Source organism: Cynoglossus semilaevis, chromosome 1, assembly GCF_000523025.1.
Source record: "Cynoglossus semilaevis isolate Cse_v1.0 chromosome 1, Cse_v1.0, whole genome shotgun sequence".
NCBI classification, from domain to species: Eukaryota; Metazoa; Chordata; class Actinopteri; order Pleuronectiformes; family Cynoglossidae; genus Cynoglossus; species Cynoglossus semilaevis.
The window spans coordinates 8,822,821-8,847,894 of NC_024307.1; the positions used below are offsets into that span (position 1 = coordinate 8,822,821).

General features: G+C 39.6%; 1 protein-coding gene across 2 annotated transcripts in view; it reads left to right on the forward strand.

The window, feature by feature from the left end:
• LOC103377973 (unconventional myosin-VI-like) overlaps nucleotides 1-25,074 on the forward strand; it is a 40,509-nt gene that overhangs the window by 999 nt on the left and 14,436 nt on the right. For both annotated transcript variants that reach the window (XM_025054792.1, XM_008308984.3), the window contains exons 2-27: nucleotides 1,810-1,949; nucleotides 4,464-4,533; nucleotides 5,108-5,181; nucleotides 5,548-5,677; nucleotides 5,768-5,873; nucleotides 6,163-6,218; nucleotides 6,312-6,409; nucleotides 6,527-6,691; nucleotides 8,191-8,271; nucleotides 9,542-9,722; nucleotides 10,231-10,375; nucleotides 11,872-12,029; nucleotides 12,340-12,431; nucleotides 12,954-13,026; nucleotides 15,541-15,668; nucleotides 16,432-16,527; nucleotides 17,616-17,786; nucleotides 18,600-18,638; nucleotides 18,854-18,947; nucleotides 19,616-19,746; nucleotides 19,939-20,016; nucleotides 20,161-20,290; nucleotides 21,945-22,035; nucleotides 23,010-23,160; nucleotides 23,989-24,197; nucleotides 24,309-24,387. In XM_025054792.1, coding sequence (XP_024910560.1) covers nucleotides 1,833-1,949; nucleotides 4,464-4,533; nucleotides 5,108-5,181; nucleotides 5,548-5,677; nucleotides 5,768-5,873; nucleotides 6,163-6,218; nucleotides 6,312-6,409; nucleotides 6,527-6,691; nucleotides 8,191-8,271; nucleotides 9,542-9,722; nucleotides 10,231-10,375; nucleotides 11,872-12,029; nucleotides 12,340-12,431; nucleotides 12,954-13,026; nucleotides 15,541-15,668; nucleotides 16,432-16,527; nucleotides 17,616-17,786; nucleotides 18,600-18,638; nucleotides 18,854-18,947; nucleotides 19,616-19,746; nucleotides 19,939-20,016; nucleotides 20,161-20,290; nucleotides 21,945-22,035; nucleotides 23,010-23,160; nucleotides 23,989-24,197; nucleotides 24,309-24,387 — 2,943 coding nt within the window. In that variant the 5' untranslated portion in view covers nucleotides 1,810-1,832. The remainder of the gene's footprint in view (nucleotides 1-1,809; nucleotides 1,950-4,463; nucleotides 4,534-5,107; nucleotides 5,182-5,547; nucleotides 5,678-5,767; nucleotides 5,874-6,162; nucleotides 6,219-6,311; nucleotides 6,410-6,526; nucleotides 6,692-8,190; nucleotides 8,272-9,541; nucleotides 9,723-10,230; nucleotides 10,376-11,871; nucleotides 12,030-12,339; nucleotides 12,432-12,953; nucleotides 13,027-15,540; nucleotides 15,669-16,431; nucleotides 16,528-17,615; nucleotides 17,787-18,599; nucleotides 18,639-18,853; nucleotides 18,948-19,615; nucleotides 19,747-19,938; nucleotides 20,017-20,160; nucleotides 20,291-21,944; nucleotides 22,036-23,009; nucleotides 23,161-23,988; nucleotides 24,198-24,308; nucleotides 24,388-25,074) is intronic.

The window sequence follows — 25,074 nt, forward strand, 5'->3', positions numbered from 1 at the left end:
CTCTCTCTCTCTCTCTCTCTCTCTCTTTAATGCTGCAATATAATGTCCTCAGTGTTTAATGGCACGTGTGACACCTCGCTCCTCTTGCATCGTCCTGCTAACGGATGTTTAATTTGTATTTATAAGCTTTGGATCTCAGGTAATGTGTTTCACCTCACTGTCTGGATTGGGGTCAGATGTTAAGAGGATTTAAAGCTGCAGCGACGGAGTTACTTGTCTGTTTAGAGTTTTGGTCCTGGTTTTGTGGAAAGCCATGAGTGATGCCTTCATTTGCTGCACTTCAGTCTGAAGGTCATCTTCCTGAGCGAGGCAGCAGATCTCTTTTTTAACTACCTCTTTAGCTCGTACTTTGGTGAGCTGTGTTTTATGTTCCTACAGACTTGAAGAGTCTCATCTGTCAGACGTCCTCCATACTCACAGTCTTTACATTTTACTTTGATAATTATAAAATGTCTTTGTAGTTATTCTAACAACGACAGTAGAAGGAATTGTGGGAAAACCTTGATGTAATCCACCACATGAAGGACAGTTCATCTCCTTCATATTTGAAGGTTAAAGAAACATTTTCTTCTTTTTTTTTCTTTTTTTTTTACAAATGTCCGTCAAGCTTCTTTATTGGCATCCATAAAATAATGCCATCCAGGTTTGTTGACTGGTTTGTCAAATGTCCAGTGTTACTGATTCATAACAGTATTCAAAGATATATCTCTTTGTTGGAAATACAAAAGAGACACACTGCAATATATATATACACAGTATATATATACATTTCTGGTTCCCCTTGTTATGTGAGAGTTATAATATTGTCTTGTTTTTTCTTCTTTGGGATAGTTTTGAACAACACATAAAATAAAAACATATCATCTGTCTGGAACTGCAGTGAAATTGCCAATGCGGAAAGTTACTTTCAACTCTGTGCTGGGTGACTCAGCAGTTCCGAGCACCAGGATCTCTGACATCTGACCTTAATCTGTCAAGCTAATTGGATACTCAGGCCTAGTGTCAGCACTTTTCCTTTGCAACCTCTGTGAATGTGGGATGAATCCCTCAACGAGACAAATACAGAAACCCGGCATCTGCTTGAATGGTCATGTTGTTTTGAGCTATGAATGAAGGTGAAAACAGTGTTGTCTCTAAAATCAATTTCATATTCAAGATAATATCCATCCAGGAAATTTGAATGCAGACACTACTGTACAATAACATTTACTATTACTCTAATTAGATACACAACAATACCCGGGAGATGGAAATGGTGCAACAGAGCATCGTCTCATACCACATGACAGCAGTTCAATAGACGTATATGCCTTTTTGTTATTGAGGCCAATAACAACGCAGCGCAATCTCATACTGATGGACCTGAGATAGTCTGAATGGGATGTTTGTTATTTGACTGCACTTCCCTCGGGGTCTGTTTTCATGTCAATGGCTCTTAGATATTCCCCCAAAACAATTCTAGTGCAGTTGCATTTGGAAAAAAATCTCATCTTTTTCAATAATAAAACGAGGACCAACAGGTTGAATGGAAGCAAAATAGACAGCAGTAAGTTAATGCCAATGCTTCAAAACTCCCACTGTGGTAAAATAGTACAAAATTAAATTAAATTAAATTGACCTGCTGCAATAACTCACCACGCACCACCCAAGCGAGACCTGCCCCCCACTTTGGGAACCACGTACTTGTGAAATATACAATTAATATTAAACTTGTTATTATGATTAATTATGAAAACAACGTCTGTAAGTTTTGTTCTTGAGTCTTTTGAGTTCTTCTAAGTCCCATGTGTGTTTCTCTCCATCATCTAGTTTCACCTGACTGAAGGTAAACCATGGAGGATGGGAAGCCTGTGTGGGCGCCCCACCCCACCGACGGGTTTCAGCTGGGCATGATTGTGGACATCGGAGCTGACGCGCTCACTATTGAGCCACTGACCCAGAGGGGCAAAGTGGGTAATCACACACACACACACACACACACACACATGATCACAATTTTCAGAAAGTGATTTTCTCTGACGTAGGCGTAGCGATGGTTTGGTTTGGTTTCTAATAGCTGCCAAAAACTGTGTCTATTTAAACCTCATCCCTGAGGATCATGACATAAAAACGTACCTTATTTTTATTTCCACCTGCCACTCATGTAATAACAAAACTGTGTCAGAGGAAAAAATAATGTTATGCATTTTGTCCTTTTATTTTTCTGTCTTGAGGGAGTTGGTAAGGCGTCGGCACCCTGGTGTTTTAAATGTGAGAAACACGAGAGACCGCATGTACTGTGGCATGAATAAATAAAGAGCGCAGCAGCAGGTGTGTGATAGTGTTGCCTGGAGGGAGAGCAGCTCATTAGGTGGTAAAGGCCACCTGTTACACCTGAGCTGTCACGTGGCCGTCCTCAGTGAGCAGACGTCTGATGTTTACCAACCACCAATACTGTTGCAATAACCATCTAAGTCGTTCACCTCCCCCAAGAAACATTGATTCTTTTAATGCATTTACACAGGAAACTTAAAATATTACAGAAACAATATGACGTTGTCACGGCAAAAACAGAAGAGTTAGTAACCTGAAGTGAGGAGGCTTATCGTGGAGTCCAGATGACTCATGCATAAGAAAGTGAACGAGAAGAAAACTGGTGTCAAGACACCAGAATAACTTAAGACACCAGTGAAGGACTTGGTTCAGTCTGGAATAAAAGCCTCCAAAGTTACAGACTCAGGGACCTCGGTGCAAGCATCTGAGGGTCTCCTCAGGTCCCCTCAAGTCCAAGTGAAGACTTCTGAGGACATGATATAAATAATGCCTGTTTTAGTCAGTTACCTCGGTCAGAGAAGAAAAAGCCATTTCTACTGAGTCGGTTTCTAAGTTTAGAAAAAGAAGGGAACGGAATCAAAATAGTTACATCGAGGACAACTGGACAGAATCAAAATAGTTACATCGAGGTTCATCCAAGAGGCTTCTTCAGTTCTGGATGAGAGGTGAAACATCTTCAAGAAACCTACACCGTCCAGTTGCCCTCGATGTAGGTATTTTTGGATAACATGACCTGGATGACTGAGAACCTCCACAGACAAGGGAACGGAACAGTCCCAAAAGTCAATCAAATGATGGAGTGTAGTATAAGTGTAGTGTAATATTATTGGGCATCGCTACTGACGACTAATGAAACTGGTTGGTATATTCAGGGGTTTGTCTTCCAAGTACTTTGATAGTTTATTTTTCTCTGCTATTTTGTTGTTGTTTTCTTCAAACATAGCAGAATACAGTTTAATGTGAGTTATGAGTTTAGTCTGTTTTTTCTGACTTTGAATTTTTTCACTTCAAACATAGAGGATACAGTTTAATGTGAGTTACGAGTTTAGTCTGTTTTTTCTGACTTTGACTTTCATGTCAAGTCTAAAAAAAAAAATCATTTCTGTTGGTTTTTTTATATGAACTTACAATAATTAACACTTTATTCTCCAAATATTTGAGCTTCAGTCAGCAAATTATCCTCGTTGATTGGTCGATAACTCCTGAAAAGTGAGACACAGACACAAGATGATTTAAAGGTCTGCCGGATTCTCAGCTGGGGGGATGATTTGATTGGTTTTGATCTTAACATCAATGGGAAAACCTTTGGCGAGGCGGCAGCTCGGCTCCATTCAGAGAAGGGAATGAAAGAGCCATTGAGCAGGGTCTTCTGCAGGGTTGAACTCATTAGTGCCTCTTGTCTGAATATGGCCCCCGTGTCCGCGGGGTTCTTCTTCTTGTTTGTCAATGTTATTGCTGAAATATTTCTCACATGGTCGTTATTGAGGACAAGCAGAATCTAGACTGAACCACAGTATTGTAGCCGACACACAGAGCGGACTGTGTTTATGCTGTGTGGTAATAAACCACGCATCGAGACACACACACACAGAGACACAGACAGAGGCACTGTGAATTATACAGTTCTTATTATCCATAAATATATCCTGTGGAATTGTGCTTGTTCTGGTCCCTGGTGTTTATTATTTTACCTTGATATGACTTTCAAGGAGTTAAGAGCAGCAACTTTTTACACACACACACACACACACACACGGGTACTCGCTCAGGTGTTCAGATCCTGTTGCTTTAGCACCAAATTATTCATCACTCTGCCATGTCTCTCCTTGTTTCTCTCACAGCCGGCTTGTTCCATTGAATTTATTTCCATTAACTCAGACAATAGAGTGAGAATATCGGTAACTAATTCAGACTGGGGAAAATGTTGCAGCAGACATCGTTGCTGTGATCTTGAAGCATGATGAATGATTCATGTCTGCACACGCTTGCTTAGCTCCTTTGACAATGTTTAACAAGACGCTCATAAAATGTTATTATGTTTCCATATGGTTTTTCAAACGCTGACACAAACCAAAAATATGATTGTATTTAATGCGGGCCGGGGCTCTACAGAGGACCGCAACTGATCATGTGATCTGTTTGTGTTGCAGACGTTTCTGGCGCCGATGAACCAAGTGTTCCCAGCAGAAGACGATGTCAACAAACATGTAGAAGACAACTGTAAGAAGCCTTTATTTTGGAGCATTTTGGAGAGGGAATATCTGTTTACCCTATGAAATAAGTGTTTCAAATATATAATAATATTACAGAATAAAAATAATAAAAAGGTATTAAAGTCTAATGAGAACATAGAGTCAAAATAAAAGCATGGTCACTGCCGTATTGCCATGGATGTTGAGAAGCTAAATCAGATTAGGGTTGATATTAATAAAAAGCCTGAGCATCAACCGATAGAGGATGTAGTCCAAGTTACAAAGGAAATACTATGTTTTATGACTTTCCAAATGAAGACAAACTTTCTGATAATTACTGCTGTATGTCTTTGATGCAGTTATAACAGTACTGCACCATTTTGATAAAGAAATATTAGAAATAGTAATTGAAGTAGCAAGTTAAGTGAAAACAAAAGAGGTACTTGAATAGGACCTTGTGGCACACCAATAAAAAAGGAGTCTATTGTAAAAACCAGGTTATTAAGTGCTCCTCTAACATCAGTAAGGCTAACCAGTTTTTCTAACATACATTAATTAAACCTTAAACTTAAGCTTTTTTTTTTTTTTGCTTTTTTTTTCAGGCTCTCTAATGTACTTGAACGAAGCCACACTACTCAACAACGTCCGAGTGCGGTACAGTAAAGACCACATATACGTACGTGCACTTCTTTCATTCTTTTTTTCCTGCATCACTCCTCCTGCACCTCCCTTTCACTCGCTCTCGCTACACATGCTTCAAACCATTACTACGAAGGCAGATACAATAACAACAGAGACAGAGATGAAGCCGATCCTAGTTTCCCTTGGGTGGAGGTACCAGGTGGTGAAGCAGGATGGAAAGGTAAAACAGGGTCAAAAAGTCAGACTCTGAAAACCCAACCCTGATCCTTGGCTGTCACTAAGGAAATGAAGAACAGCTGGTAAATAGAGGGAGAAAGGCGCGGACAGACCAGTGAAGAAGTCTGCCTGTCTGTTACCACGGCAACAGCATTAATCAACAATATATGTCTTTTCTTTTCAGACGTTCGTGGCTAATATCTTGATAGCCGTGAATCCCTACTATGACATTCCCAAACTGTACGGCCCTGAGTCCATCAAGTCGTACAAGGGGAAGTCACTGGGAACGCTGCCGCCACACGTCTATGCCATTGGTGAGAGCTGACACTTGCTAACTGCTGCAAAGGCATATTACGCATAATTTTGTGTACAGTAAACATGGGATATTTGTCATCACCTCACAGCTGACAAAGCCTACAGAGACATGAAGGTCCTGAAGATGAGTCAGTCCATTATAGTCTCGGGTGAATCTGGAGCTGGAAAGACTGAAAACACCAAGTTTGTTCTCAGGTATGAACCGTGTATTCTATCCCAGAAATAATATTGTTGTATGAATCTCAATTTGAATAACCAGGATACTACACAGTTTACTGACAGTGCCTTTTTAGTTAACGTCAACAGAACAATGGCCATTGACGTGAATGCACAGGGAAATGCAAATGTTCATGAAAATAAAAATGCAAATTCCAGTGGGAATGAGAGTGCAGCTAATGCAGTGTATTACTGCTAATGTAGTATTTTACTGCCTAGATACTGTGTAAGCGGGAGTTTCTGTGGTAAAAAACTTTGAATTTTACAGATATCTGACGACAACATATGGCACCGGTCAGGACATTGATGAGAGAATTGTAGAAGGTAAAACTAAATTAAATGAAAACATCCCTGTGTTTATTTTGTCGTGTATTATTGTGATCCATATGTTTATTTTATTATCTCATTAAACTCAAGCAAATCCTCTCCTCGAGGCCTTTGGAAATGCAAAAACGGTGCGCAATAATAACAGCAGTCGCTTTGGGAAGTTTGTAGAAATCCACTTCAATGAGAAGGTAAATGAGTGATCATCTATGTGATCATCTATGTTGACTGTTCCACCACGTAAACCAGCTAAAAGATCTGCTCTCATGTCTATTTTAATGTGTGTGTTTTTTTTTTTTTTTTTTCAGAATGCAGTCGTGGGTGGATTTGTGTCCCATTACCTACTGGAAAAGTCAAGGATTTGCATGCAAAGTAACGAGGAGAGGAACTACCACATCTTCTACAGGCTGTGTGCCGGGGCATCAGAGGACATCAAGAAGAAACTACACCTGGATTCCCCAGACAGTTTCAGGGTCTGTGTCCTGGACTGTTTTTTTTTCTTAACTTAAGGGTCAAAGTCAAGGAAGCCTGTGTTTTCTCTCAATACTTTAATGTGTTACAATGTGTTTTTTCACTGCAGGATCGCAAAAACAATGCACACACATACACATCTGTCTACACCTGCAGGTACTACTGTAGTAAAGAGAGGTTCAGATCGTTTAGACCTTTGGCAACGTTGCCTTAGCAACAACCTTGAATGGATACTTTAAAAGTGATTCCTGAGGCAGTATTGTGCAAAAGAAAAAAGAAAAAAATTAATCGAGGCTGCAGAATTATCTGGACACAAACTCATCTGAGATTTATAAACAAATAATTCAAATCATTCTGGAAATACAATTTAGGAGTGAAGATCAGGGTAAAAGAAACTCATACAGAAGGTCCTCGACTTAGGTCTGATTTCCATTCCTACAGTGCGACGTATCTTGATCTTTGCAATAACTCTGACTTATAATAATGAACAGAAAAAAGTTCCCCCCAAAAAAATAACACAAATGATCGAAAGCATATGCAGCACAATCCAATGTTTGCCGTAAACTGGTGAATATAAACAAAGCTGTCTTCCGCATAGACCTCAGCGTGACTACGTACTCGTCTGCTTCACTTGCCAACTACTTCCTGCGGGAACCAAAAAACTTAAAAACAAATTGTTTGCATCATTTGACAGAAAAATGTTCTCAGTCAAATGTCTCACTCTGCATAGATCACAAAAGCAGAGCTTCACTGGTCGTCTGCTGTCCATGTTTGACTGACCTGTCTGCAGTCCAGGCGTGTGTCTGGATAAAATGCGTCACATCCTTTAGAAAAAAAAAATCAACAATGTAAAACAATGTAAATAGCAAAAGAATGGATTTTTTATTCTAACGCCTCACTACCCAAACAATTAAACGTGTAATTGAAAGAAAAGACGGATGTGACCCAGCGGTGCAACTGCCTTTGTCCCCGCCTTTTTTTAGGAGCGTGTCGCAGATACTTTAAATGAGTTTATTTGGAACCATTAACCAGCGAGGTGATAAAATACCCTCCCAGATGACATCAAACTTGTTGCTCAGTAACCAAAATATTTCAAATTGAATTCTCTGCTATTTAAATGCACTTATTACCTCAGCAGGGGTGAAGTGAGGGGGCATTAAGGTGTTTGTCTCCCATGTGATTTTCTCCTACACGCTCTATGGAACAACGCTTAACGGAACAACAAGCAGCTCAAGTTGTTCCTTAAGATGTTTATCATTATATCAGCTTGTCATTATGCCGGATCCCTGAGGTGATAGCCACATCAACAGAGGCAATTACGCTGTGCAATTCACCACTAGTCAGCTGTGGAACGGAACTGGGAGAAACAACTGAGTCAATTGCTGAGATGGTGCTATCAATAGAGAAATCACCCAAATATTCTTTAGTACTGTCTAAATTTACATTTGTTTTAAAAGTTTCAATGTTTTATTTCTTTTATTTTTTTATTTTTTTTTACCAGTACCTGAACCGAGGATGCACCAGATACTTTGCCTGTAAAGACTCTGATACACAGATCATGCAGAATCGCAAGAGTGCTGAGGTAATGTCAAAATTCTGGGTTGGGTTACTACTTGGTGTAAAACTATTTTATGTAAAATATAAAGCTAAAAAATAGTGTTTTTTTAATAATCACTTGACTAAAATTAAATCCCAGTCTACAATGTTTGTAAAAACTTTCTGCAAAGCTTTAAAAATGTATTCGCAGAAACGGATCAATCAGACAATATTTTATGCAAAAAAAAAAAAAAAAAGAGGTCAGGTCTGTGTATTCGATGAATAATGTAAGGCACGAAACAGAGCCGGGTCCAAGTTGAGCTGTTGTGCAAAGCCTGCAGGAGACATTTAATTAATATCATGAAACAATTTACAGAGTAAGTGTGGCAGGTCGCTCTCTCGGGGGCTAATTATACATGTTTATTTCCATTTTTGTTTTCCAAGACAGAATAGGAACTGAGAGGTTTTTTTAGCCCAATAGATTCAAAGAAGAGGATCAATTAAGACACATTTTGCCGTGATAGTTGAACATAAGCGTCATTAAAAAATGCATGTTGATGTCTGTTACTGGATTGAACTCTCTAAATCTCTCCAACCTTTCCGACAATCACTCCGTTTACTAGACGCTGTCGTGTTTGCTCTCACAAATATGCTAGCAGCACAGTGGTAATGAATATTTTTTAATCCATTAATTGTCCATCTGTCTGTCTGTCCTGTCCTCTGCCTTTATGACTGCCCACAGGACAACAAGGTGACCCTTCTGTTCTACTCAGACCTTTGGACTTTTTCCCCTCTGATGGGTTTAGATTCTGTTCTTTCACTGTGTGCTTCCTCCTTTTGCATCCACTAGGTGTTGCTGTTTTAACTGAGGGCTGCAAAACTACACATTATAATAATTCTTGATAAAAACATGATTTTTTTTTTGACAAATTAGTGATAATGGTTTATTCCCAATGCTACAATAACCATAAAACGTTTGTTAGCGCAATTATTTAAGTCGTGTATTTTTGCAGCCACTCTATATTAAATGTCACTTCTGGATTATCCTCCAATTACTGCGAAGCAATTAGTCTCATTTTTAGTGGCATGCTTTTTTAGTCATCATCCTAAAACTCTGAGAACTGTTTTTTTCTGTATCCGAGTGGTGTTTTTTAACGGCGGTTTGATGCTTTCAGAGACTTTGACAGATTCTAAAATAAGATGTCTGGGTGTTTTTTGTTGTTGTTTTTTTTTTTTTTTTTTTTAGTTTTTGTAGATCAGTATGACTACCATGCTGACTAAAAAGCTGTTGTTTCTAACTCAAACGTCCTCTGCAGCATTTGAAGGTCGGTGCTCTGAAGGACCCCCTCCTGGACGACCAGGGCGACTTCAACAGGATGTGTGGTGCCATGAAGAAAATCGGTCTTGATGACACGGAGAAGCTTGACCTGTTCAGAGTGGTCGCTGGGGTTCTGCATCTGGGCAACATTGACTTTGAAGAGACAGGGAGTTCCTCAGGTGAGAGAAATATATCCAAAGTGTAGATGAGTGTATGATAATATGTTCATAGATAGATAGGTGTAGATGTTCATACTGTAGGTTTTTCACTTTTTCTAAAAAAAAACAAAGAGCTTATCTGACAAACTCCCAGCCATTTTGCTGTCACGAATAGGAATTAATCATCTTTGGTTTCCTGAAAGGACCTTTAATATCTTCATAAGTAGAACAAGTCACACAGCTAAGACCAGCTAAAACGAGTGGCTATTAATAAGCACGTGTGTAATCTTTGGTCTGAATACGGCTTTAATGATGAGACACGTGTCCTTCAATGCACCTGGAGGAGAGGTAAAAATAAAAGACCTCTGCTACCTTGGCAACCACAGCGGCTCTCTTGTCTTGGGAGGTCCCTGTGGTTTAATTGAATGATGTTTTCAAAGCCACTAAACAAAAATAAGACGACTAATAGATGGGAAACTATTTACAAACCCCAGATTGTGACCGACTTGTTATTCACTGTGTGTTTCAGGCGGCTGCGTCCTAAAAAACCAATCAGGCCAAACTCTGGAATGGTGTGCTGACCTGCTCGGTCTGGATCAGGAGGATCTCCGTGTCAGCCTCACTACAAGAGTCATGCTGACTACAGCAGGGGGCGCCAAAGGCACAGTTATTAAGTAAGACCAAGAGAAGAACATTTGTTTTGACATGTTCATTAGAAAAAAGGGGGGAAACTTTCTTTTAAGTGTTTTGTTGTTCATTATCAAGAAAAATGTCAATCTGTGGAAGTAATTGTTCCTATAAATATACATCTGCACATACTGCCAGTGTTTTCATCAGCACTGGTATTGCATAAGATGTTCCGGCTCTGAGCACCACCGAAGGTCGGCAACATAATCCATCATTAGGGCTTCATACAATATAATTAAGTTCTTGTTCATGTGTGCATGATTGTATGGTATGTGAACATGAACAACAATATGCAGTTTCTTCTTTTCCTCCTTTTCATGTTCCCTTCAAGGGCCACTGAACTAAATCACCAGCCACAATCTCACCTCAGCCCTTACCTTTCCCTGCATCTAATGACATCATTAAGTATTAGTGACTTTATGACATGAACAGGAGTTTTATGATTTTGTGTCCAATTCTACATTCTAGTGTTGCTGCCCTTGCTTTTGTGCCACAGTAAAAGCCTTTACGCCGTAACCTGCCCTTTCATTTGCATGAATATGTCATGATGGCTCGCAAGGTTAACACCGTGAACATGTTGAGAGCGGAATATGGCACTACGCTGGCACCGCCTCTACAGTATGTACTGTGGCAGTGATGGGGCCTGGTTTGGTGGATAAATATTTCAGTAAGGCCAGATGCTTGCCTGGCCTGGAAGTGTTTTCTCCACATAAATAATGCAGTTTGTATCTGAGGAGGCATTGGAGCACGGTCACAGTACAGTAAGGGCCTGGTGTCAGGGGAGCAGGTGGGGCTATGGGGCCTGTTTTTGTCATTAAGCCTCGCTTAATCCCTGGGGGATGGGAGGCGGGGGGGCTGGAGGTAACAGGTGAGTGGATGTAAAGCATCAGGGGTGCCACATTTTAGGCTCGGTGAAAAACGCAGGTTAATTGTTCGGGCCTTGTTGTCGTTCAAACATTCACAGCATTAAAGTCATGGCATAGTGAAACGGGAAGGAAGAGAATTCCCACGTGAGTCAGAGTGTGAACTATTCCTGTGTGTAACGGATGTCGGTTCCTTTGGAGACTTGGTGGGTGGAATTTCAAAAGGAAAAAAGTAAGTTAGGAGCTATCATCGCAAAAAAAAAAAAGGGAGGAAAAAAATGGTTTTGAATTCATCTCATCTTTGCTGCTGGGAGAATATATTTGAACTCTGGGCCACTGTGGACCTGCACTTTGTCTGTGCAGTCAACCCCTCTAAATAATTTAAAATAAAAGGTGTTGAAGTGTCGTTAGTAAGGTAGAAGGTTCAGCTTATAGCTTTAATATGGTTTCTGTGGCTCAGAGCCCCTCATTTAAGGTGATCATTGGGTTTGATGAAAAGGATCAGCCGGGGAGCAGCGCCCGGCGACGAGATGTATTATATCAACACAGCTCTGCTTCTGCTGCCGTCTCACTTTCACAACGCCTCTGTCCCATTTTTTTTCTTATTTACGTTTTCCCAGGGTGCCTCTGAAGGTGGAACAAGCCAACAATGCCCGTGACGCTCTGGCCAAGGCCGTGTACAGCCGGCTTTTTGATCACGTCGTCAAACGTGTTAACCAGTGTTTCCCCTTCAAGTCGTCCTCCAACTTCATCGGGGTGCTGGACATAGCTGGGTTCGGTAATAAAATGCATTTACTGCTCTATAAATTGTTGTCAAATTTTGATTCAATTTAAAGAGATTTGCAAAAAAAAAAAAAATACAGCTTCAAAAAATGTTGTTTTTGAAGTGTTATTTTTAATCTACCACTTTAATTATACAAACACGTGTCTGTACAACATGTTCTCTAATATAATAACCCTCGACATTTAATTCATTACCATGTAGCGTTGTTTATGATTTATAATTAACTAAGAATCTGTGATTTTCTTCATTATGGAATTAATAGAATTGTGTTTTCTGCCTTCTCTGTTTTCTTTTTTTTCCCCAGAGTATTTTGAGCATAACAGCTTTGAGCAGTTTTGTATCAATTACTGCAACGAGAAACTGCAGCAGTTTTTCAATGAGCGAATTCTCAAAGAGGTGGGTGGCCAGGGTGTGGATTAAGGTAATACAGTGCGTTTTTCTTCTCTTATCCGGAGAAAACCTGCTGTGTCATGTCACTCACAATACAAACTACTAACTCTTCCAAGCCAGACGGGAGTGGTTGGCACTCAAAGCACGTCTGATTCCCCCCTCTGTGTCTCTGTGCTCTCTGTATTTCTCTTATTTTTCCATTCCCTTTTTTTTTCTCCTCTATCTCCCTGTCTCTCATTACAATGCTAATTCTGCAGGCGACATGATGAGGCCTGTTCCTCTCCTGTGATCTCTTAACATTATTCTTTTTCAAGGGTTTCCAATTAATGTGCCACAATTCTGGCTTAAGCCTGCGTCTCATTAAGTGAATCGGATGTTTTGAGTTTGACGTGGTTCCGTTTGTTTTTCGTTGCGTTTTTAATTAGGGTATGGTGACGTTAAGAAGCTATGTGTGAATTAAAATTTACATGGGTGCTTATTTTCAAAAGCCTATTCCTGTTGTCAATTTATTTTTTCCTGTCTGCGCAGGAGCAAGAGCTGTATCAAAGAGAAGGACTGGGAGTAAATGAGGTCCATTACGTTGACAATCAGGACTGCATTGGTAAGAGCCTAAATGATTTATTACCTAAGACTTGAATTAAGTTAATAATCAAAAAACAGTGTGTTGTTCATCCTGAACATAAACAATGACCAATAAGAAACAGTAATGTAGAAAATACAGTCCATATAAGAAGCTGTGTAATTTTTAGCTATATCTCTAGTTGTGAGCTAATGCTTAAAGCTAGCATGTAAGCTAGCATGCCAGAAACAAACAATGTAGACAAATTGCAACTTCATGGCAGAATCTGACATACGTTAGTAAAATTGTTGATCTCACTTTCGCAATCAAAATTGCAAAAATCCCTTTTCAATTCATGTTCAAAACAGTGCAGTTGTTAGCTTCATCGCAGGCTGCTCGCTACGATGCTACCATGTATCTTGTTAACCCGACGGCCAAATACGGAATATAAATGGACATGCATAAAATTTCAATACACACAAAATGACAGTTCATGCTAAAGGCTAAACTTCACATACACAATGGAGTTGTTAGCTACATCACGTATGTAGTTCTCAGTCATGAAGGTCATTTCAGCTGTAGTAGACTAAACTTTAGGCAACCAGATGTTCTATGTTTCTTGAGAACAGTAATAAACAGAATAACATTGTAATTCCTTATGTTATTCATGTCTCTGAAAAAACCTCTAATTCAAACCCAGCAACGCCCTCAACAAAAACTAGTTAGGCCCAAAGAATAGATACCAAACACAAACGGCACAATGTTGTTTACAGTGTAGTGACGACCGTCACAGTTGTCCTGAGTTCACGAGAAAATTCAAATCCTCGTACAACAAGAAACACAAACAGACTCAATGAACCCCCCGCCCGATTCACACCTCACCACGGGTGATCAAACCATGTTGCCAATGGGTTAGGGCGCGGTCACCTCCTTTGGTTTGCTGTAAACCAAAGGAGGTTTTACAAATTCAGATATAAGTTATACTCAAGGAAACCAAGATAGTCCGTTGACTTCTACTGGACTTATCTCTAGTAATTATAATGAAACTGGTCATACACGAAAAATTAGGTTGGGTCCTCCGTTAAACCCAAAAAGGTAGAACACAAAAATTGACAAAACATACTAAAGACTAAATTTCACAGCTACAAACTGAAGTCGTTAGCTTGTTAGCTCCATTACTCTTTGGAGCTACAATACCATCAGGTATCACTGAAATAGCAACTCAACATGGCAGAAAATTGGTAAAAAATGTACATTACATTTTAACGTCCAACATTACAACAAAATGTTTGTAGCGTCATTTCTTGTTGAGTGCTATCATGCTACCAGCTAGCACGTATCCCTGAAACAGCTGAATATTAGCAGTCAAAAAGGAGAGAACCTACATCTGTAACACACTGTAGACTGATTCCCTCCTCCTGGTTGTGACCAGGGATAAGACCAGTTAAGTTAAAAGCACAAGTCGGTTCTGTTTGGACTGAGACTTTTGAGGTGTAGAATATAAAGTGATGTGTACAGCATATATACAGCCGGTGAGACGGCTGTCTCCATTAGAGTTCAGATGCCAAAACCAAAAGCATTCGTGTGTAGGAGTATGTCTGTTCACATCCACAAGTACCACAGACCTGGGGTTATCTCAGCAAGTGAAAGCACGTCTGCTAAGTGACACTCAGGTATATCATTAAGTTGAAGTGCTGCGTTTGAGAGCTTCTGCTGTCAAATTACAAAATGTATGGAATGAAAAAACTATATGTACAGAAACAGACGTGCCCTCACAACACAAATGTACCGCGGTGAGTTCCAGTGTAACATCGGGTCACCCACATGGCATTCCCCTGTGCTTGCTGTGGGCATCATCTTAGAGTGTCAAAAATACACCTGTCACAGGGGCAAAAATATCAACTGCTCATTATCCAAGAGGCTGCCACATGTATCTGTCTGAAGGGAGCATGCAGGATGAGTATCCCTGTGTTCATGTGGACTCTTTTGTGCTGCGAAAAAGCCACAGAGATGACGCTTCATTGTTTTGGTCGTCCTTATCTTCAGAATGAATCCTCAAATTAATGGGATGAAGTAGTCAGTGCATCAAGGTGAAACGGTTTGATTTGTATTTCAAAGCCTGTGAGTATTCGGGTGCAAGGTTAACTGACAGCCATGAATAACATTTATGACTTGCAAATGACCGTTTGCGTTGGCCATTAATTCATCCATCAATTTCCAGGATTTATGCGCAGGTGCTTGGCTATGCAGATTTTTTTGCCGAGGTCCTTGGCTATTAAATTATATTCCGAACACAGCAAGGCACATGAATAATTCAGAGAAACGGCGAATTGAGCATCCTGATCAACACGTCTTGTGTTTTTGAATATTCACAATCAGTAAACAATGGAGGTTCGCTAACAAATATTAATTTCAGAAGCCACTGTGATGAGGTTTCCATCTGTATAAATGCCTTGCATCAAATCCCAGTACCTGTGTGTGTGTAACCAGTTACGCTGATAACTGTACTGTAGATTAGAACACTGTAGATAACGGATACATTTCTGTCATTTTCAGACCTGGTGGAAGCAAAGTTGGTAGGTGTCCTGGACATTCTAGATGAGGAGAACCGTCTTCCACAGCCCAGTGACCAACACTTTGCACTTGCTGTTCACAGCAAGCATAAAGACCACTTCAGATTGACGGTCAGCCTCCTTTCAGTGCCTCTCCCACGCACCTTCTTTCTCCTCCGCTGTGTTACTTATTATCTCCTGCCTTTGTGCGTTGTTCTGCTTCGGTTTGCTGCCATTATTCTCTTTCTTCAATTCAAAGAAACAGGACAATAGCATTAAGCTTTTTGTGTGACACGGGGAGCAATTGAACTGTACAGAGCCTGCCATTGTTGCCGTTTCTTCTTTGACTGCGTATTACAGCAGTTTTGTGAATGATCCAACAACACCCCCACCTCCCCTTAAACACCCTCTCGTCAATACCTGTATCTGTAGCATGACATCTTTCTGTAAATGTGGCCTTGGCGTCTATTCATGTCTTGAATTAATGTATGACGCATAAACTAAAGTATTAACATATATAGGAAATAGGAAAAAACACTACAACATCTCAAACACTCTCACTGTAGGATTGTTACGAGGAATAAACTAAAGTATTAACATATAAAGGAAATAGGAAAAAACACTACAACATCTACTGGAATACCCTTAATTGGTTGCTAACCAATCAGCTTTAACACTTAAGGTAATTATTGAGTAGTGTTCAATCAATGGGGCTAATGGTGTATTGTAAAGTACACATTACAAAGAAAAAGAAAATATCATTCACAGAGTTTGTTATTTCATGCTTTTGTAAGGCCTTGCTCAACACCCAGTGACTTTAATCAGAGAGAAATCAACATATGGTTTTTCCAGCACTGTCATTAACTATAATTTGCCTTTTAACTCTTCCGCTCAGGTTCCCAGAAAATCAAAGCTGACGATTCACCGGAATCTCCGGGACGACGAGGGCTTTATCATCAGGCACTTTGCTGGAGCCGTCTGCTACGAAACGGTCAGTTAGCGTATAATTTGTTTTGTCAAAGTAGAGTGGAAAATAAGTACAGTTTTTGAAAGCTTACACTGATGGGAAAAATAGTCATAAACATAAAAAAAGTTCTATTTAGCTTCACAAATATACAGAAGGGTACTGTTAGTGTTTGCAGTATTTGTGATTAATTTATCTGTCTACAGAGAGGAAAATATATACACACCAACATATATATATATACATATATAAACACATATATATGCATATATACATATATTTATACAAATATACACCTTGATATACATATATGTACCATATACACTCACCGGCCACTTTATTAGGTACACCATGCTAGCAACGGGTTGGACCCCCTTTTGCCTTCAGAACTGCTTCAGTTCTTCGTGGCATAGATTCAACAAGGTGCTGGAAGCATTCCTCAGAGAGTTTGGTCCATATTGACATGATGGCATCACACAGTTGCCGCAGATTTGTCGGCTGCACATCCATGATGCGAATCTCCCGTTCCACCACATCCCAAAGATGCTCTATTGGATTGAGATTCGAACCAGTCTGGCCATTCTCCTCTGACCTCTGGCATCAACAAGGCATTTCCGCCCACAGAACTGCCGCTCACTGGATATTTTTTCTTTTTCGGACCATTCTCTGTAAACCCTAGAGATGGTTGTGCGTGAAAATCCCAGTAGATCAGCAGTTTCTGAAATACTCAGACCAGCCCTTCTGGCACCAACAACCATGCCACGTTCAAAGTCACTCAAATCACCTTTCTTCCCCATACTGATGCTCGGTTTGAACTGCAGGAGATTGTCTTGACCATGTCTGCATGCCTAAATGCACTGAGTTGCCGCCATGTGATTGGCTGATTAGAAATTAAGTGTTAACGAGCAGTTGGACAGGTGTACCTAATAAAGTGGCCGGTGAGTGTATATAATATATACATAGCATATATGTATATTTTATATACATATATATATTATATAAATATATGGATATGTATAAATAGATATACCTAGACAGAGAGAACCATTTTCAAACATCAACTTTTAAATGTGCTCCGTGTTGTTTGTGTCTGTGTTTGTGCCTCATGTCTGCAGACCCGTTTTGTGGAGAAGAACAACGACGCCCTTCACATGTCTCTCGAGAGCCTCGTGTGTGAATCGAAAGACAAATTTGTTCGAGAGTTGTTTGAGAATTCCGCCACCACCAAGGACTCCAAACAGAAGGCTGGCAAACTTAGCTTCATCAGCGTTGGCAATAAGTTCAAGGTCAGTGTCAATGTCCCGCTAACTGAAGGCAATGTCCTGCCTTAAGGTCCTGCAACTATGCATTTTAATTTCACTCTGAAACGGACGGTGGGAAAAAAACAGTACTTCGCCTTGTAATTAAACTTTTCAGACTGTTTTGTAATTTTAAGCACCTAAAAATGAATTCATTAAGTTTTGAAGTTTTATTTTATAGCTTCGACCTCCAGGGCTAGATTAGAAAAGCCAAAGCACGATGCATCACCGCAGTGGTTCAGTGAGCTACAGTAAAAACAACACCTTAGTCCACACATTTGTCTTTGCTTGTTTTCGTCCTTTACTTACTCCTAACCTCTGATCTTCTCATCATTTTCTCTCTCTCTAGTTCTAGTTGTCTAGTCTGTTTTAGTTTCATCTTATTTTACCGTAGTCTTTTATCTTCCAACCATCTTCGGCAGTTAAATCTGGATAAAGTCAGCTTGACGTACAAACAACGGGCTGGTAGTCAACAGGACACATGAAAAATAACCAAAATATGAAGATTAAGATCTTCAGGTTTTCGTTTCAGGTTGAGGTTTGACATCAGCAGACATTTGTTGGTGATATGTGGGCTCACAGGCCCGATGTGTTTGTTTTCACGAGAGATGAAGTGAATGGTTTGTAGCTTGACACTAAATCAATAGTTTGATTTTAGCTCTACTTTAAGGTAGAATTTGGTCTGAACTCTTGAGCTCCAAATAGCTTTCATTAAGCAGTTTATGCTTGGATTTAGAGTTGGAGAGAGATTGTGCTTTATTTATTTTCATTAAACCACTCTTGTTTGCTCTTTTTGTCCAGACGCAGCTGAACCTGCTGCTGGAAAAGCTTCGCAGCACAGTAAGTAATATTTGGTTTATTTATCATTTTATTTTCACATTCCATTTCTCAACACTTTTTTTTTTTGTATCATTAAAAACCATTCTTTTGCAATTGCAAAGCGTCAAATGCAATGTAGAAATCATTATAGAATGTTCTTATTACTGGAGTTTCACAGATAGCAGACGCCGACTGAGAAAATCAATTCTTCATCATTCATTTTCTCGTATTTGCAGGGCTCCAGTTTCATTCGCTGTGTTAAACCCAACCTGAAGATGGTCAGCCACCAGTTTGAAGGAGCTCTGATTCTCTCGCAGCTGCAGTGTGCAGGTTTGTAAAAACAGCCCCACCAGGTCAAATATACTGTAGGATTAGAACTAGATTGACCACAATGACTTTTATATATTGACCTACAAAGAGAGGCTCAGACACAGACACAGATTCCTGGGTTTGATGCCCAGAGGATCCACATATTCCTAATGGCGCCTCCTGTGGCAGCCTGTGTTAGTTCCAAAGACTCACACTGTAAATGAAGGGATAAGGGAATAAGGGACCAAGTTATTGTGTTTTATTATTATTATTAATCCTTACGTGCAGTCTGAGTCTGGCAGATTCTCCTCTTAAACCCAACGTTGACAAATCTGTGCCTCTCTGCTTTCTGATTATATTGCTGGGAACAATTTCTTTGTTTTATTTATTATGTTTAATAAAAAAATATTCATATTCATGACTGCCACTATTTACTGTCATTATCAGGTTTATTATTTTCTGAAAATTAATTTAAAAAAATGTAATTTAAATTTAACTAAACATATATTAAAAATAACTCATATTTAAATTGGTTTACCGTCTACATAATGATTTATTTATTTTAAATTTATGAAGTCAATCACCTGTTGTGGAAATGGAAAATAAAAAACATAAAAATGTTGTTATAATGAATAAACTGGTTTCTCTTTGACTAATCCTTTCTTTGTGAAACCCTTCTGTTTGGACAGGCATGGTGTCAGTGCTGGACCTGATGCAGGGCGGCTTTCCCTCCAGAGCACCTTTCCACGAACTTTACAACATGTACAAACAGTACATGCCAGAAAAATTAACACGGCTGAATCCACGACTATTCTGCAAGGTGGCAAAAAATATATATTCATTTGTTTTCCGCTCTCTTATTAGAGCAGAGCAGTGTTAGAGCAACAATGTTATCTACTTGAAATAAATCCTAATTAGCTGTGGAATTTTCGCAGTAAAAGTCCCGAAGTGTGGATTTTGCTGCCCCAAATATTCTAATCAGACTGTGTCAAGTGAATTTGCTCTTTTCCAGGCTTTGTTCAAAGCTCTTGGACTCAATGACAGTGACTTTAAGTTTGGACTGACCAGAGTGTTCTTCCGACCTGGAAAGGTACAGTTAAGTCCACATAATTAATCACCTCCTTATTTTGCAGGTCATTTTGTACACACGGCAGCTCCTGAGAATACAAACATAGTGTGCCCTCATTTTCAAGGACTTTTCTGTTCTCTCTGCTTTTGTCTACGTGTGCGTCAGTTCGCAGAGTTTGACCAGATCATGAAATCTGATCCAGACCACCTGGCTGAGCTGCTGCAGAAAGTCAACACGTGGTTGGTGTGCAGCCGCTGGAAGAAGGTTCAGTGGTGCTGCTTGTCAGTCATCAAACGTACGTTGAGCCCACGCGACACAGCGGTGTTTGAACGGTATAAATGTAAAGCAAACAAAAACAGTAGGTGGAGCTAAATATGTAGAGAGAGATGGAGATATGTATGTAGGAAGGGAGAGATAAAAAAACTAGACAGATTGTGATAGATAGGGTAGAAAAAGGGAGAGAAAGAGAAATTATACTGTATATACATACATATGCATATAATGTACAGTGCAATACATACATATGCACACATACATATAAATGTATACATACATGTATAGATATACGTATGTTATGTATGTACATACATATATAGGTAATGTATACATACATGTATAGAAATAGGTGTGTTATGTATGTACATACATATATAGGTATAAATATATTTACACACAAATATGTATGTACAAATATGTATGTATATGTACAAACATATATGTACATATACATACACATATATGTACAAATACAAGTAAAAATGTATGTACATATTTGTATTAAGATACATACAGTGTATATACTGTGAATATATATACAAATATATGTATGCACATATATATACATATGCAAGTATCTACATATATGTATACATACATAGATACACACATATATACATACAGTATATATGATGAAGACTGACATATAGACAGATGTTAAAGGCAGAGATAGAGACATTAGACGTATAGAAAGGGATACAAAATGATAGAGGGATATTTATGTACCATATGTGTGTTTGTGAGTATCGGGTACAAAAGCGTGACGCGTTGCTAATGTACAAAACTAATTTGTCAGACGGCCCTTTATTTGAGATATTCTGGTCAAGACTAAAGAAAGTTAGAACAATCTTTTTGGCTGTGGCTGCAGTCGGTTTCAGCCATTGATGCAGATTTAAAACTCACTTCTGTCCAGACACTTGATTGTCTGATGCACAGTTTCCACCTGTCATTTTATCGTTTCCATTTGCACCTGGTCTTTGTGCAGCTGTTCAAATATGGATATAAAAAAAGACCCACATTTCACTGAGTCCAAGCGTTTCTACTTTCTATAGGACAAGAATTCAATGTAAAAAAAACCCTGAGTGTCACATTTCTGTTAGCCAGGCTGTTTTTTCTTCTAACTTTCCAGTGTATGATTTTTAGCTGCTTCATTATCGCACATCTCTGGAAGCACTGGGACACGATTGTGTTTCCCACTCGTACAATTGTTCTGAATATTAAAAGCTGCAGCCTATGGTGATATCGAGTTGTCCTTTGATCCATTAGGTTCTTAGTCAGCTTATTGATTTCCAACATTCATTAAAATGCAGGATTATTTTTTATTTGTATAAAAGAATGATGTGGAATTTCATAAAGGGCAGACATGCGTCTGTGTGTCTGTGTGTGTGTGCGTGACCCTGCATTAAGTGAGCAGTTGAAATTGTATGCTGCTGGTAATTACCCTTTATTCCCTCCAACACTTCAGTATCATTTTATTTGGTGCCATTCACTACAATATGTGTGTGCATTGGTGAGAGAAATGGAACTCGTGTGGTGTAGAAAAATAATCCAAGTTATGCGTAAAGTAAGCAACAAACTAAAGAAAATAAATTTAGGGTTAGCATTCATTGATCTTTTCTGTAATTATTTCATTTATTTTCCCCCTTTTTTTTAATCCTGTTTTCCTCCAACAGTCAGGAACAAGATGAGTTACAGAGCCGTGGCCTGCATTAAGATTCAGAAGACTGTCCGCATGTGGTTGTGTAAGAAGAAACATAAGTCACGGTGCGTCTCTCCCTGTTCTCTGTATCCATTTACTGACACTGGGACAAAATGGACACGCATAAACACAAACACTAGACTGGGCTTCGCTCTGACCTGTGCCCTTCGCCTTTTGCCCTTTTAATCCCTCTATAATCTCAGTTTTTCTGCAGTTTAATTTCCTCTGTGTTTGTCTGTGTTTTTTATTTTTATTTTTTCATCCGCCTCGCTCCGACCTGTGCCCTTCGCCTTTTGTCCTTTTAATCTCTCTATAATCTCAGTTTTCCTGCAGTTTAATTTCCTCTGCGTTTTTTGTTTTTTATTTTTATTTTTTCATCCGCATAGAGAGTTTTGACTGTCTTTACTGTGTCTAAAGCAGTGGTTCACAACCCTTTTTTGGCTTGCAACCCCATTTTAATGTCACAAATTTCTGCCGAACCCAGAGCCAATTTTAAGTCACTTGAACGGTCAAAAATCACGATGTGTCATTTCAGATATTTTTATATGCTGCAATTATTTTGAACTAAATTCCTGAATTCTTCCTGAACGTAAAATAATACAGTTCTTAAGGATTTTGCACATGTTTTAATTATAACTTCAAAGATTAATAATTACTAAAAGGATATTTTTATCAGTCATTTTTTATCAATTACTTGACATTTTGAGGGACCCCATTTGAGTTCCAGGTGACCCCATATGGGTTCATGACCCAAAGGTTGAAGAAGGTGTTTTCATCTTTGAGAAATAATACATTTTCAGTAGTAAGATTGGGTGTCAGGATATTAGATCATAGGGGATCATTAGTTATAGGGTAGTTTATTCATTTAAAATTTGAAAATAAAATCTGTGTTTTAAGGCAGAGGATAGAACCTGCTGCTGAATGTGCTTCCCCCGAGAACCTTAAGGCAGTTTGTTCCCATTTTGCTAAAGTTAACCTTCAAATTAGACTATTCGTGTGCTCTGTAGATGAACTTTTTTTCTTTTCTCGTTCCCTACAGCGTTGATGGAATGGTGAAGGTCAGAAATCTAAAGAAACGCATGGAGCGTTTCAATGAGGTGGTGAACGGACTAAAGGAGGGCAAACAGGAGATGGCCAAACAAGTCCAAGAGTTTGCCTCTGCCATAGACGCACTAATAGCCAAGATCAAGGTGAGTCAGTGCTGAAGACATCCATGGTTGAAGCACCACTGTCTCTGCCAGACACTGGTCTTCTCCAGCCATGATTACCATCATCCACGTATTATCTTACAGATTTACATAAAGTCAATATTTTCAATCATCTCATCATGAACATTTAGAGCTAGTTGAAGATGAAACTCTCTCCTTTTTTCCCCCTCTTCATTTCATTTAGTCACTCTGTCCTGCTACTTTATCAAACCGCATTAGTAAAATCCCAGCCTTCCCTGTGCAATAAGAACTGGTTTCATTTTAGCTTCCAGCAAATCATCACAAAAAAGTCACATGATGCTCAGCGATCATGGCGGCCCCTTCCCTGATTATCAACTTCATATCATTATCATATGAATCCAATCAAAAGGTTCCACTGAAACGATTCCTTGGCGTTTTATCAAGATTGACACCGATGCACCTGTGACCTGACCCCCGTCTCTCGCCCCACTCCCCTGTCACAACAATAATATCCCTCTCTCCGCGTGCGTCTCTCCGTTAGCTTATTATCAGCCCCGGTGTGGAGGCTAATGGCACAGTGAGTGCGAAATAACGCCTGGTATTGGTATCACTGAGTGAATATTCATGAGACGTCAATGTCACTGTCGTGTCCCTGCACAAGGAAGGAGGATCTTGTTGCCCTTCCTCCCTGTGGCTCTGCCATCAATCTTTATAACACGGTGACCTCCTCTCCCCCCGGGTGTCCGACAATGTGAAGGCGTACAAAAAAAAAATCACTTCCACCTTGTGTAAAAAGATGTAAAAAGTCAATCCTAGGTTTTTATATTTGATCCCTCCTCTGACCTCCAGGCCACAGTGATGACCCGGAAAGAGATTGACACAGAGTACCAGGCGCTGGTGAAACGCTCGGAGCAACTGCTTTCGTCCATGCAAAAGAAGAAGCAGGAAGAGGAGGAGAGCGAGAGGCTGAAGCACATCGAGGAAGAGATGGAGAAAGAGAAGAAGAGGAGGGAGGAGGAAGAGCAACGGCGCACACAGGAAGAGCAGGACAGAAGGATGTGAGTGGTTGACCTGGGGGAGGGGCCGAGGGGGGTTATTTGAAGAGGTGAGAAAGTTAAAAGATGTCAGGTCATTAAATGTCACAATCTCTCCCCCCCGTAACATTTCAGGAAAGCAGAGATGGAGGTGAAGCGAAAGCAGGAGGAAGAAGATCGAAAAAAGCGAGATGAGGAGGAGAAAGTTTTACAGGTTTGAGTCATCGTCAAAGTGACATTTTACTGTGATTGAAAATCTAGAGTTTCTGTTAAAAATGTGCCAAGGAGTATTTTTATTACGACAGCCCGTCACATACTGTTGGCTGAGAATATCAGGATGTGCCGAGTCTCTTATGTTTTATGTTGTCTCTCACCGAGTTCAACGACTTTTATTCCCCAGCGGTGACTCAACGCCATTATAATCACATCTTAATAAGACGGCCTCTGAGAGCACAGCGGGTCAGTCGCTACCGTTTATTGCAGCCTTTCGCTAAATTGCATCTCTGTCTGTCAAGGTTGAACACCTAAGAAACTGAAATGTAGCGAGAACTGAATCAATAGTACATTTAAAATACAACTGAGCACATAGTAGGTACGAGACGGCAGTTATGGGTTGGAATTCATTTTTTAAAATGAAAGTTCGGCTTCAGTTGTATCTAAGTTGTTTTTCTGGTGGACATAAAAGTTTCGTGTTTGTGTATTTATCAAGCTGAGTGATTTTAATGTTTTCTTCTGGGAAATATTAGTTTCATGACCGTTAACAATCTGGACTGACCTTTTTAAAGATCAATGGCGTTAATAATTTTAGAACGGAACTGCATCTGCATATTAAATGACAGTCTGTGCCTTAAATCATCATTTGCACAGGAAACAGCAAGAAATGTAAGAAACGGTGGATGGA